The sequence below is a fragment of the Ambystoma mexicanum genome, chromosome 7q (genome assembly GCF_040938575.1).
Source record: "Ambystoma mexicanum isolate Mex_15411 chromosome 7q, UKY_AmexF1_1, whole genome shotgun sequence".
In the NCBI taxonomy this organism is placed as follows: domain Eukaryota; kingdom Metazoa; phylum Chordata; class Amphibia; order Caudata; family Ambystomatidae; genus Ambystoma; species Ambystoma mexicanum.
This window is the reverse complement of record NC_090941.1, coordinates 14789423-14804939: the sequence shown is the minus strand read 5'-3', so window position 1 is coordinate 14804939 and position 15517 is coordinate 14789423. Positions and strand designations below refer to the sequence as shown.

The window sequence follows — 15517 nt, the reverse complement described above, 5'->3', positions numbered from 1 at the left end:
TAGTATTGTAGTTAAAAGTGGTCTTATATAGCCCCTTGAAATGGTCCCACCATGTCTTGGATTTAATACAACAGTGTTGTGCATCAGCGCTATTCACCTCCTTCCCTACCACCAGCTTCCAAAAAGTAGAGTACCTCCCCGTTCGCTGCATCTAAGAGATTATCCCAGTTGATTTGTTCGAAAGATCATTTTTTGCCTTTGATCAAAGTTTTAAAAATGGCACAGTGTACACCTAGTCGTTGTTTATCTACAGCTATATAATCCACACAACAGGATATCAGCTCCCCTTTATAAACTGTGAGGAGCGAGGAATGAGACTTCGGACATAAGGGATTCATGGTTTTGGGGTAAATACTATTATTTAAACAAAAAGGGAAAATGCCTCTCGGTTCCTGCACTAGAGGTGTTTCCCTACCTAAAACCAAAACTAAGGGCCTGTCGATGTCAGAATGTCCAAAACTAAACTGCCCCATGTCAAGAGTGGTATTATGGCCCTCACACTGTAATAAAATATACTCTAAGTTGAAAGGGTGATTTCTTTGGCCTTGAGTGTTTGATAAATGTTCAAAAGAAAAAAATGCATAACTCCAACACAAAAGTTCCAGAAGGATATAATTCCTTGTTCCAGAGGGTGACTCACTTCCCAAGGTTTCTCTTCCCTCTGTTGTATATTCAAATATATCAGTTCCTTGAGTTTATCTTTACCTTAACAACACAGATAATACACAAAACAATGTGGTTCTTTATATGTATCTTGTTAGCATACCTGATGTACTCACCTGTCAGGTTTGCACCTCTCTTCCATCTGGTTTCACACAGCCTTTGGCTAGTCCTGATATATCATTCTCAGGACCCCTTTTTGGCGGTGTAGCTCCTAAACACTGTTCCATTGGTCCTTGCCAGGTGTATTTCCCACCCAGTGCTTTCTTACACACACTTGTAACTGGCCAGTATGCTTCTCCTGCAAGGGCTTTCTTAAACACACTTGAATCGCCAGGCATACCCTCCTGCCAGGTCTTTCCTAAACACACTTGTAATTGCCTGGAATACCCTCCTGCCAGGTATTTCTTAAACACACTTGCAATTGCCTGGTATACTATCCTGCCAGGGCATTCTTGAACACACTTGCAACTGCCTGGTATATTTCACTTGCCAGGACTTTTCTTCATGGGGGTTCTGCACCCACTTGTCAACACAAAGGGCCTCATTACAACCCTGGCGTTGGACCATGGTGCTGTTAGCACCATGGTCCATGCCGGATTCCGCCATGGTGGATGGCGGATTTACCACCCCATTCCAAGGTTGGCGGGGCGGTAAATTCCCATTCACCATGGCCCCTTCCCCATTCCCATTTTTGGCCCATAGGGCTCAATGGGAATGGGGAAGGCGCTAATTATGGCACCGTAAATTACGGTGCAGTAATTAGCACCAAGGTCCCTTAGCAGGTTGGACTTTAACGCCTGCAAAAAGCAGGCGTTAAAGTGTGAATCGGGCGTTAAGGGTTTAACGGCGCCGCAGCCTTTTACGGCGCCGTTACCCCCTTAACGCTAGGGTTGTAATGAGGCCCAATATCTTTTTGGGTCTGTTTTATCTAATTCTATATCTGCCTGGTACACTATCCTGCCAGAGCATTTCTCAAATGTGTATTGTACACATTGACATTCGTGAAAGTATCTTACTTTTCGTTTGGTTTCCCTTTCAGTGAAATGTTCACAGGTTCCTTCTCTTTCAATTGCCTTATTTCCTTTCTTTACAATTATTCTTCCTTGGCACATCTGCCAATAGGTCCTGGTGTCCCTGTTTCCCTTCCAGGGACTTACAGGTTCTTACTGGCCTGCTTCATTCCCCTTGCGGTGACACAGTTATGGTTGTTCGGCATCTCTCCTTGCCTTGCTGCCTTCATTCCTCGGCTTCTCTATGTTACACGTTTCCTGCTGTGCCTGTTGGCTTCATGTCAAGCTCTGGGTAGGCAAATGCTGCCTCTGCACACCTGTGGACGTCAGGAGCCATGTGCTGGCTTCTGGTGCTCTTGCAGCTTTCCTCTTCTCCATCTCTGAGCCGGATGGCTCCACGGCACTCCTTGTGGCCCCACAGTCTCCTGTGCCTCACTGAGAGAAGCAGCTTTCTTTTTCCAGCAGCTATCCGCAGTCATCTGCTGCTTCAGTTTGAATCTCCCAGCTATCCGTACGCGCTCCCAACAACTAGAGCGCAACTTGGTCTTTTCTGCTCTGCATCACTCGGCTCATCTTCCTCATCCCAGTATTCTTGCAGTTATGGAAATAAAGGTCAATCCTTTATGTTGTATATGAAATGTTTGGGTGGGTGTTTTCATAAGGCTAAGTGCAAGTCAGCTTTGAATAATTTGTATGAAGAATCAGAGGAGATATTGTCATGATTGTGGAGAGTAAGTAAAATCTTGTTAGAAGGTCTTCAGTATCTTTCCTAGGGGAATGATGGGAGGTGTAACAAAATGGGTATCGATAAGGTATCCTCAAGAGAGGAAGGGGAATACCATTCCTTCTCAGATGGTGCCCTGCGACTCCCCTGGAGGCTGGTGCCCCCCATGTGATCCTCCCACATCCAGCTGCCACAGGGTTAGGATCAGGTAGTGGCTGCAATTATCCAGGCAACATGGTGCGAAGTCACCGCCGGGAAAGGAATGATGGCGCTATTGGATTCATCACAAAACCCTTCGATCTTCATCGAACCAGCCTACTGTCTGGCAGGATGCAGTCTTAATTTCACCAACCGGGCACGTTAAAAGTTGGAAAAGAGAATGGGTCAGTAATTCAAATTCATCAGTAATGAATTCATCTAAACTAAATTCACAACATATTAAGCAATGCTAGGTAAAGCCGACCTAAGGTCTTTTTACAGGCAATTCCAGCTTAGCCCACTATGACAGGCATGACCAGAGACCACAATATCTGAAGATCGAGTCACTCCCTTTTACTTCTCAAATTCATGATGGGTTTTAAAAGAAACAACCATGGGTTTGTGATCACTCTCTCCCTTTCATGGCAATCTTGGACCTCACAAGATTGAATGAGGCTCCAGTCCCTAGCTAAAATTAGAATATAATCAATAGGAGATGTGCCCTCATGACTACCGTAGGTCTTCTTTGCTGGTTTAGCCAAAGCCAAGTGTCTGTTACAGGCCCTTTGGTCCAGATCAAATAAAAACAGAGCTGTATCACCAGCACACTTATGCATCTGGATGGGATAGTCAGTCACGAGGGGCAGAATATTCCAAGGGGCATCTTGGTCATCCCAGAAGAGAGTAAAGTAGGTTGGCCGACAATGTCAAAGGCTGCAGATCAGTAAAGAGGAATTAGGTAGAAGAGATTGTATTGTGATGTGCATAGAGAATGACATTTCTGTGTAGTGAGCGGGCCGAAAGACTGACTGGAGTGGAGTAAGAAGAGAGTGTAGATGCAAGTAGGAAGATAGCTGTGAGTAGACAACATAGAGAAGCTTAGATACAAGTAAAGATGAGAGATAGGGCATGGGAATAATAGCATTTTTAAATTTGGAGGGAAACGTAGATGAGAGAAAAAGGTTGATGAGAGTTGTGAGCTGAGGAAAGATCTGGGGGCATACAGAAGGAATGCACCTAGGGGGAAGTGGATCTGTAGGGGAGGCAGTGGGATGGGCACAGGATAGGAAGGGGGAACTATCAAGGTCATCAACAAGGTAGAAGACCGAAGGAGACACGGACTAGAGTGGAGAGGATTGAAGCAGGTGAGGGCTGTGGCGGGGGGGTGGAATTAAAAGCAGAGGTGTGACATTGGAAGTAAAATACTCCACAAGGTAGACAGCAGACACAGAAGAAGAGAGAGAGAGAGACATCAGGAGGACGTAGAAAGAGGATATTGCTGAGGAGTTGAAAAAAATGGCTGGGATGATGAGAGAGGGAAGGAGTAAGCAAAGATTATATGAAGAATGATGAGAGGAGAGCAAGTTAAGAATGGAGTGGGATTGGGTCTTTTTCCATCGGCCTTCAGCCTTCTCGAGGGAGGACTGAAGGGATAAGAGAGATGGGAAAAGCCAAAGCTAATGGGGTAAAAGGTCAAACAGGATAAAGAGATTCAAGAGTAGAAGTCAGGGAAGAGTGAAGAGATGTTTTGTTTAGATGAGTACATTCCTTAATACATTGAGTAGTTCATGATAGGTCTCCCGATAAGTGCTTACATCTTGTTACCGAAATTATAAACACAACCCCTTGAGGGGACTTTTCATCAAAATTAATTTCATATGTTATGATGTCATCAGTGATGTCATCAATGACATTTGTGATGTTATCTTCAATGTCCTGGTTGTTACTCTTAGCAGTGCACGGTGGTGGTGAGAGTTATGGTTACTTAGCTTACCAAAACTAGCACATTTCTGGGGTTTTTTGGTTTTACTTCTAATCATAATGCCCCTTTAACACATTTTTTTAACTGAATTGCATGGGTGTATTAGTGCAACTTAACCATAACATCGCTTTATCACATTCTTTTCACTGAACATCTTTGGTTCGGTCTCAGCTCATGATGCACATTGTAAGAAAGGCATGGTATCCAAGCAGGACAGACACAAGTGATCACGGTTCAAGGGTGTTTATTAAACTGTAAAGTGGGTGAGATAAAGATATAATCTAAACCTAAATCTAAGATGGGAGCAAGGTACCGCCATCAAATAATAAGAATACCGTCTTAGTGTAGTGGAGTCTAGTGAGATAAAAGGGCCTATACTAAGAAAACCTATTACCAATCCTTACCGCTATGTTACAAAATAGTGTGGGATAATGTTCACAAGAAAGAAAGAAGTGTTCACAGAATGATGTCAGGATGTTATGGCCGGTGTCTCCCTTCCCCATGTTTTTAGCACAGGACAAGGCGGTACTCATGAGCACAGCACACTCTTGGGCTTCTCTAGCATGAGCTCACAGTTCCTTTCCTCTATATCAGGACCTTCCATGCCCAAGTCTCTTCTCATGGAAAGTATTGTGCTTTAGAGGGCCTTGTGGGATAAATTAACCCACTCAGCTGTGCTTTACTACATCACTTTACTGCAGTGGTGCAAGAAACTGCAAAATAGCCGCACTGACTCCTGTGAAGGCCAGGATCTCTAAACTGCATTTTTGCACCAACCAGAAAGTGGCTGCACCACCCTGACACACACAGTTCAGGTGGGGTGGAACAGAGTACTCACTGCAGGAATGTGCCAGTGTGCTCTGCAACATTTAACATGGAGTGAAGTAAAAGAGGCAGCATTACTTTGCTGAAAACCCAAAATGCCTCTTTAAAATGACACCTATTTCAACCTTTAAAAGTGCTGCTTGGTGCTAAACACATCCAGTCTTTATGAACCACTGTGATTAAAAAGGCCCTGCAATGCCCAGGATCATCCATTGTGTCTCAGATGAACCAGACCTCAATTGAATGACAGTTCCTGTCAAAAGTATCTTTAAAAAATCAACCAGGGGTTTTGTTTTCATTTTACACAGGAAACAAGTCTATTTTCCTTGCAAAAGTATCTAAACCAGCTGTTCAGAGAAATACACTAAATAGATGCCTGTCTAAATGTATCCATGCTGCAAAACAACTCCAGAACTCAAGAAAAGAACTATAGCTGCATAAAGTGTGTATTTGCTGGAGATGAGAGATGAAAACCGAATTTAAAGAAATAGTAAAATGTTCTTTTTCTGACTGAATAGAGAAAATCACCTATTTAAAAGTAAAATGTTGTGTGAAGGCCTGCTTACTTAGCAATGTAAAAGGATTTGTTGCTGGTAAAAGTATACCTATAAACTGTTTTGATTCCACAGGTTTAAGTCAAGATGTAAAATTCATAGGCTAAGTTGGCAAGCTAAAAAAAAAATCAAACTTGCTCTGCAAGTTGCTAGCCTTGAGAAGGGGTGACACACCATAAACGTCTTGCACAGGGAAGCGCTAAATGACAGATTGAAAGATTTTGAATGCACCGTGACAATGAAACTTCACAAGCTCATCAGTCATTCGTCTTTGCTCCAGCCTGGTACAATACCAGGCTGAGACTCTCACCTCTCAAGTGTGAGGAGCAATAAAACCTTCAATCAAGAGAGAGGCCCCTCATCCTGCTTCAAAAAAACTGACAATTGACAACAGTTGGGGGAAAGAAAAAAACTGATCAAGTGACAATGGACTTCCTTTTGGTTTTAAAGTCTATTTTGTAACTGAACTTTAAAGACGTTTAACTATGCAGCAAGAATTAAGGAAAATATGAAAAGTTTGTAGTTCTAAATCCAATTTTATGCTCTTTCTCTGAAAACTTGCTAGAACTCATTACTGCATAAGGAACAGAAGTTATAAAAAAAAGACAGATTACGGGGAAAGTATTGACGTTGCGAACATAACATTTTGTACATACATCCCTGGGGATAATGCACATCTGTGTACAAAATTGGGGAATTTATGGCCAAATCTTTCAGGTTTAAAATTACCAAAATGATTCAGTAAGGAGAAACCAGGTCCCACAGACTTGGATTGAAATATGACACACAAAATATGTAACCTGTGTATCTGATTTTCTCAGAGGTTGCAACTGCATAAATATGTGTTTGTGGCAAAATTATATTTTGGTTCCAATAGCTAGGGGAGGTTTCTAAACACTGTAAAAAATCACCCCATAAACATGACATACTTTTTCTGTGATACAATCAGCTGTGAGCAAAGTGGAAACTATGCTCTTGCCCAATCCTAGTATTTGAGGCAGGGGTACTAAGCCTGCCCCTGCCATATATGTAGTGATGTCATCTGGCATGATAAATAAGGGCCCTTGACAGCACACAGGACAGATTCCTGACTTTCTTCCTGATTTCCTGCGTGGCGTCCGGTTCCTGATTTCTTCATCCTGTTTGATCCTGATTCCAGATTTTCATTACAAAGCCAAGGCCTATGCTTTGCTGACCCCATTTTCAGCTAGGCCTCAAATTCTTAAAACAATCCCAAAAACCCAAGGGAAGCATCCTGATCCATCCTGGCTTGCTACTACTAGATGCATGCCTGCTGCAAACTTGTTACCCCGCTGATCGGTAGTATCCAGTAACCAAAAGTGCCAGTCCAGTGCAGTCCAGTGATCAGAATGGCCCAGCTGATCCTGTCCTGCCAGATTTGCCCAGCTGTCCTGTGCTAGACCAGATCCTAGTGGTGACCACAACCCTTGGCGGTCCAAAATCCTAAATTAAAGTGGACTGTAAGTTTTAATAGGAATCATAGAAAACCATAGCATACCTTGCCTTGCCCTGTCCTATCCCAATCTCTAAACCATCCCATCCTTACCTTAATAACTTGTAACATTGTCAGAATACTTATTGCAATCCTGTCCTTGATTTATCTTGCTAATCATTTTGGTCCCTCTTGGCAGAACAGGACACAATTGTGCATAACCATTTAGGGTCAGGTCTAAATTGATATTGTAAAATGTCATGCAGTTTCATTGAGCGGTGCCAAAGTATAAACCATCCAAAAACTGCTTTTCACCGACCTGTAAAATGCAGAAATATGCATGGATGTACCCGAACGTCTGAGATGTTTGCAGACATCAGAGAGGAAAAAACGCCATATTATTAGCTTTTTTATGGCCATGTCCCATCCCATCCTTACTACCCCTCACTTCCCCAGAGATAGTTTCATTTGTTTGACAAGTGCAATGTTGCGCTTTCTAATATTTATTTATTTGCATTTTTAAAGTACTCGCACAGCCTGGGGGCATTAAGGTGCTATTACAGAATTTTTCGTTTTGTTGTTATCTTAGTGGCATATTTATAATGCGCTTAAATACCCAAAGGTTTCTAAGCGGGACCTGGGGATCAAACCTGTGTTGCTTCGTGTCATCTTGCTTCCAAGGCGAGCACGTTGCCACTGAGCTATCCTCGCGGGTCATCGCGCAATATGTTTTTTCCGCGATGTCTGTGGACTACGGGCACTATCTGCAAATCCAACATGGCATCAGTTTCAAAGGTTTTGATGCACCACACAATTTTAACTGATGAATCAGCGGGCGTGTACGATATCCACGAATGTCATGCTGCTCTCTGATTTGTCCAGCGGTGTTCGCAGACTCCGTATCAGAAAACAAGTCTGTGGACATGACCCAGATATCACACATTTTTTTGTAGCTACTCTTTGGCCATGTTTTACAAAACTACTGGATGGATTTACAGCAAATTTACAATTTACAAAAGCATGCTTTCGGGACCAAGCTGCCACTCCTGGTGCACTGTTGGTGAACATCCATCCAGCGGTTTGGGCTGTAGGCGCAAGCACATTTTATTTCTATTGCATCTATGAGGATTTCCACACATTTTGGGACCCCCCTATAACTTTGCCCCCTGGACGAAACCACACCACACTTTCAAAAATCATTCTGAGGGGGCAAAATACTTTTTTTGGCAAAGTTTGGTGAGGATTCCTCGGGGGGGGGCAAAGTGTGCAGTAAGCAGCCCGAAAAGTGCTCTTTCTAGGAGTTGAGCAACATAACCATAACTACAGAGCCGCTACTGCAGGCCCTGTAATTTGTGAAAGTGTGTTTGTATGTTCAGGGTTGGCTCCAGCCCCACAACAGTTGGTGGGTGTAAATGTTGGCCTGAGGTCGGCATACCAGTCTGGGGTGTACTGGCAATAGTATAATTTGACCAACCCCACCCATTTGCCCTGCACGGGGTTGGAGCGGGGTCTGGCCGTGCGCTATCAGCATAAGCGATTTAGGGAGTTTGCTGATTTTGCAATTTTTCAATAATAGGCAGTTATGACACAATAAAACATACAGAAGGCTATAGCAGACCCCCATGTGCATGTCAGCTACAGACCCAGGCAACACCATGTGGTACTGCTAGCATTAATATGAATAAAAAAATAGGTCTTTGCATTCTTGGTAGATGGCAATTCCTCACAGGCGGCACCTTGGGCAGCGTTCCTCCAGGGACCTGCAATGGAGTGGCAGGTAGGATGTCAGTGTGGCATGCAAGTCCACAGAGCTGCCTAAGTAGCATAGAACCTCCTGGTGACTCATGATGTGTCACATGACAGGGCCATCATGGTGATCAGAGGAAGCAGGGGAGGGCCAGACAGCACAGAGACAATGATGGACTGCGCCACCTTGGGCCGCAATGCTCCAGGGACCTGCAATGAAGTGGCAGGTAGGCCATCAGTAAGGCACACTAATCCAGAGCAGTGGCACCAGGAGCAGATGACAACGAACATCCTGGTGACTCACTTGATGAGTCACGTAACCAGGCCAGCGCAACGACTGGAGGAGGTGGGTAGGACCAGGTGGCAGAGAGACTACGATGGACTGCTGCACCTCTGGATTGTTACCCCCTTTTCTTGGGTCCCTCCTCCTGCTTTCTTCAACTCTCCTCCTCTCTGTTTTTTATCTTTTCTCTCTCTTTCCATCCTCTTTGACACTGGATCACACACTAAGTGTTTCCTTCTCCACCACTTTTTTCTCATGTGCTGTGAAATATAGCCCGTGAATGCCAGAAATAAAGAGGCCAGAGTGATTTGGGAAGTCCTGTTGAAGTATAAAGCCAGCACAGAAATGGTGAAGTCAGAAATGAGGCCTATTGAACCAATCTCAAAGGAAAGAAAGTGGGCTTGAATCTCATAGATATGCGCAATGTATTTCAGCAAGAAAAAGAAAGACGTGGCTGACAATGCTGTTTTACTAAATCCATGGAGAGCTGCACCTTTACTTAAAGAGATAGCTAGCAGTGTGTACATTATCTTCAATGTAATACCAGATTGTGTGCCAGTCATCTCAAGTGAAACCGAGCTCATTGCAATTATGAGAAATAAAAGAACTTCCCTTTTCCTCATCCAAATGACAGTATGCTAAGAGAAGTGCTCACTAGACTTGCAGGGTGCAAAACAAAATTGTCCCTTTGTTCCCATTGTGCTCTGACCAAAACCACAAAGCCCTGCCTGTTCTTTTTAGGCGTGACAAAACAAATTTCTCCATTGCTTTGCTTTCCCTCATATTGCTTGCATCTGTGGTAATAAGTAAAAACAACTATTTTGCCCCTTGAATTCCTTTTACCAAAGAGTACATTTTATCAGAATCCCAAAACGATTTACCCATTGTGCTCCCACTCTCTGCCACTGGCCTTCAATTCAAAGGGGCAAGTCTAATTGATGTTTGGAGGGTGGGGACTGCTGGGAGAAAAGTATTATAACCAAATCAGCAATCAATGGTGTCTTGAAATGTTCTTTTTTCTGTATTGGTGGGTGATTTGAAAAGAAAGCTGTGGGAAATTGTGACGGCATATCTCAGTATTATGTTGATGCCATTACAAAAAACATGTTTGTTCTTGTGCTCCCACAGCATTGGTGGCTGATGTTAGTCTATTTGTCAAATTTGGTTTAAATTAATTAATAAATATATATTCTTACTACACACCAACCTGGTTCCTAGTCCACTGTGGTACCAGGTAATTGTTGGGATTGGGTGCAAGACAGGTTGGAGGCCTTACCAAACTGAACCTTAACAAAGTAGTAGTGATTTATTGTGCACCACATTCATTGGGGGGAAAGGAACTCCTTAAGTTGAGTGTGCCCGCGTAATAAACCACAACACTCCCTCAGTCTTATATTGTCCTACTCCTCCTCAGCATCTCATGCCAGCTCATCTCAACAGGATCAGCTTCCTTCCTCCTCAAGACTCCAATCCACCTCCTCCATAAAGCTCCTCTCCAGCTTCTCCTTCTTCTCCACTCCTGTCCATCTTCCCTCTTCATCACTACTCAATGGACTGTCCTTTACCTCAGACTCCAAACCTGTCACTCTGACACCAACCATTTACCCCTGTGCCATTTTATAATCTTGTGGGTTATTCCTCATGATAGATAACTGTTTGATGGGTTTCAGATTAATAAATGGTGTGACTGCTCTGACGTTTGTTTGCATGCAGTGAAACTACTAAACTAGCAGGTGTTTATAATTCACTAGCAGGTGTGAGAGTGGATCTGCTAGTCTCACTTATTTTATTGAGGACCAGCATCTTTCAATTGCATATTGTACTAAAATGATTGCTGCTAGCCAGCTGCATCAAGTCATCCTCCAGCCAACTTTTGCCCTATCTTTTGCAGTGTAATCCAGTGTGAATGGTCTTTTCTGCACACATACTTTGCATAGAGGTACTGCTGGGCCCATCAGCGTAGCCGCACGGGAGACAAGATGAACAAAATAAAATGGGTCTGGGTGGGTGGCAAGGTGTCTATGGAAGGTAAAGGTTTAGAGGTGTGTGGTAGTAGTGACAGCGTTTCTGGCGTTCCAAAGGTGTCACCCTTATTAGGAATGTATTTGTGTATGCATGGGATTTATAAAGTGTGGACCACGTTGGGAAGCAACAGAGCACTGTACAAAAGGGGAATATCTGAGGTTAACACTAGCATGCAGTAGTAGCAGAGGAGTGAGGATGGGTATCAGGTGAGGTTGGACTTTAGAGGTATACAATAGGGTTAGGTGGGGGGATCAGCAATTGGGCTGCAAGGTGATTAAAATAGAGAAGGCTGTGGATGGACTAGGGCAGGGTCTGCTACCTTTGCCGCTCGAGACGTTTTGGACTAAATCTCCCATCACCCGAAACCAGCATAATCATTGGAGAGGGGTCATGGGAATTGGCAGTTCAAAACATCTGGAGACCAATGGATTAGGTGATCCCCTAAGCTGACTTCATGTCCAAGGCGGTTTCACCAGCCCCCATGGTCTCCTCAGTCTCATTTTCAAGTTTAAAACCTGGGACGGTTTCACAAATCATAATCAAAGGAGTGGGCCAAAAGATATTGCTTAAGAGGAATAGACATTGATTACCTTTACTAAAAAAGGTGCATATGTCTCCCTTACTAGACATAAACGTACCCTCATGAGGTTTAGGACACATTTAGCACGTGGACAAAAAAGTTAAATCCTCTGTCAGCCAATCACATTTATAGCGTGGGATGTGAATATGAGCGTGCACATCGTCACATATGGAATCCACTAAACAGGTCTATGTAACGAAGTATGAACATAATCAGGTAAGTACGCACGTCGTTCTTTTCATGTAGGTTTATTGTTTACAACATCAAGCCTGTTGTATGGAAGAAACACTGCACCCCACCCGGCAGGCACCATCTCCAACTGTCAACTCCCGAGCACCCGCACGCCATTCCTCACCAAACATTCCATTGCTTGGGACGGCGCGTGCACTCACGCCAAGAAAACATCACTCTAGTTACAACACTCTATTGCTTCAGTAACCATTTCGTTCGTTTTTTTGTTTTTAATAACACTCTGTGGGGATTTTTGCAAAACAAAGCAAAGCTTGAGACTGTTTACAGACAGAATATGCTCACACAAGTGTGATGTAAATCTTTTCATCAGTTTTTAATGAGGCTGAGGGACATTTTGTTAAATTACATTTAAATGGCAGGGCCATATTTTTGGGGCTCCCTTATTTATACCATTGCCACTTATTGCTTGAACATCTTGAAACCTTTTGGGAAAAAAAGTTTCGATGAACGGCACAAAAGACCATAGCATTAAAAAAAAGCTCTCCTATGTTGAGTCTTATGTTAGCAAAAGAGAGCCAAAGGTTGTTATGAGGCTAGCGGTAACTCGTATGAATGTTATACTATGAAGTGATTCATGCATACTTGATTTTTGTGAGAGTAGAATCATTTAAAACAACAAGTCACCACCACAGGTAGCAAAGATTACAGCCCTGTCACTCAATGGTTGCCTTTATCATGAAGTGGTGACAATACATCTGAGGGATTAACACAAACTCGCATAGCTCGGATTTCCCACTTTAAACCCTATTAGCGCGCGAGCAGAGGGGAAAAGAGCAAAGGTTTTCAGATGTATAGCTAAGGAAAAACAATTTAACTGGGACACAGCCCATTGGCTTCTCTCTATACTCGAGCACCATTATAAAATGCAAGTTAATAGAATCCTGCAAAGTAAACAATATGAATTATGATGCAAGCAAAGAAGTACTTAAAGCAAGTTAAATCAACATAAATTGAAGATTATACTGCCGCATTAATCAGATTCACAGCATTCGTTCACGTTTTCAATTTTATCCTGGGCAATAACGTTCAAAGGACTATAATCAAGACATGCTATGGGTCTTTCCTTTTATAAGTGTGTTCTCTAATTAACTGATAAGGCCATTAATTTTAATTACAGGTTAATAAAGCACTTTGGCATGCAAATATTAGGCACCGTCGAGTATTCATTGTCCTGATGCAGTCGACTACAAGCCAAGGCACACAAGTCCAGCATATATTTTCCTTGGGAGAGAGAGCCTTCTTGCCAGCCTGCACATATTACTGCAGAATGTGCAGCAGTGGTTCCAGGGAACCCCAGAAATGTGGGGAGCACTAGTCAATCGTTGTATTTCAATGTTACCTCATGACAGTGCCACAACAAGGAGCTCGTGTGGTCTTACGTTTGAAGCTGAAAGGGAACGTCCAGGAAGAATGGAATCATTTCATTAGCACATACTATTAAATGCAATTATGGATTACAAAAGGATCTCTCTTTTGAGTGAAAACATAGTTTGACTCAACTGCAAATCTGATTGGAAATTGCATGTTTACTCCCTGAAAAACATTCTACTCAGAACTTCATAAAACAGGGGGTAAGCGAGTTCCAATTCTAACTCTTATTGTGAGCCTGGCTTACAAGGCAAGGGCAAGGCGGTGCATGTATGTTCGTTTTTTAGCATGTCGGTTGTTGCTTTATCTCAAACAATACGTTTGAATTAACATATTTTTACGTATAAAACGTTTCCATTTTTCCAGAAAATAATACACTTACATCTAGGGCCTCCGCGATCTCCTCCGCGCCACCCTTGACACTTTCTGTTGCCTTAATTTTCATTTCCAGTTCATTCAGCCATTTGTTCTCCGTGTCCAAATATGACAAAAGCTCACACCAGCACGCCCAAACCTCCTGTGTTGAGATTTAAAAAAAGTATGAGATGTAAATACTGCAATATTATATAGTGGAAAATGCTTTAAACGCCCCTTACAGCCGTCTATTTAGAAACCTTCTGGAAGCAGCACTTCACTCATTCCTTCATTTTATCATTTGTTATAGAGCCTTTTTGCCATGCGCTTTTGATCGAACGTCCTCGGAGAGACCAGAGTCCAAACATTTTGAAGAATTTGGGAGGTGCTATTACGTGTATGTGCATTTCAGCCATCAAAGTTATGCAAGGGTGGACACGGCCCTGCTAGTCACCCATGTATAAATGGAGTGTGTCTGGGCGCAGCAAAGGTATACTATGGACTAACGGGGGGATTTTGCTTAAGGAGAGCTTTGTGGGAAAGATACAGTACACATTTTTGTAGTATAAAGTAGCTTCATTCTTATGGCAGAGGGGATGTGCAATAGTGTTTATGCTATATGTGAGTACAGGGTGTGTGGTGTTCGTCTGTGCTATTCGCTAAATTGCAAAGGTGTGGTGTGCGAGAGGAGAAATGGGTTAGCTGTACAAACACCATGTCTACTTCCTGGGTTCCATCTATGTTCAAGAAGCAATGCTATGCTTCACAGGTGATCTAGGTGCTAGGGAAATGCATAATACTCACCCTCTGAGAGGTTCTTAGAGTGACAGTTTCCATACCTAGTTCCTTCTAGTTGCGAAAACAAGGCCCCTGTTTAATGATTACATGCGGCGGCATGGCCCACCCACCTGCGCTTTAGAGTTTCATGCAGTGCCAACCACAAGGGAAGGGTCTGAGTTGCCCGATTATCCCCAGCTGCATTTTAAGTGCAATGCATTGCCCACATCAGGCCTATCTGGAAGTGCAAAAGATGGTAAGAGTTTAATTCAGTGTTAGCATGAGCAGTCTCCATCCAGCTTCCCTTTCCACAATCTATTAAAACAAGCATTTTAATGGCAACAGTTTGGGCTTTTATGCAGACACGGGGAAGGTTTTTGTCAGACATTGCCGTAATGGTATAACTGGTCAATAATGGTAGCAGCTGGAAAATGATGCACATACCTAGGCATGTGGCACCAGTGCCCGGCAAATGGCTATCTAATACCTGTACACAAGCTGAAATGGTTCGCTTTGCCAATGCTTGTTTTTACCAGGACTTCAGTGGAGAAAATGCATACTGCTCATAAATCAGGTGGCTGAAGGGAGACCTGGAGTGGCAGAAAGTGGGTGGGAATGGCCTTAGGGAAGAGCGTGGCCATGGGCAGTCAATGGGTGGTTAAATGCTGAGACAAAGTGTAGAAACATTGTGTCCCTCCTCATATGCCGTCTCTCCATAGGTGTACTCCAATGCATTCACATTTAGGTGCTAAAGTACAACCTTACAGCAAAAACTAAAAATAGGGTTCAACGGTCTAACCAGTCTCATGAGAATGTGCACCAGCATACAGTGCAAACCTGAGGGTTCCCCAAGTCTCAGAAGGAAGATGTAGGGGATATAGGTTGAAAAGAAAGATTTACACAAGATTTGTTGGTACGAAAATATAAAATATAAAACAGCTGT

At 43.2% G+C, this 15517-nt stretch overlaps 1 protein-coding gene across 8 annotated transcripts in view; it reads right to left on the bottom strand.

The window, feature by feature from the left end:
- Positions 1–15517, bottom strand: part of DMD (dystrophin) — a 7616828-nt gene that overhangs the window by 4822750 nt on the left and 2778561 nt on the right. For all 8 annotated transcript variants that reach the window (XM_069639082.1, XM_069639084.1, XM_069639079.1 and 5 more), the window contains one exon: positions 13826–13960. In XM_069639082.1, the coding sequence (XP_069495183.1) occupies positions 13826–13960 (135 nt within the window). The remainder of the gene's footprint in view (positions 1–13825; positions 13961–15517) is intronic.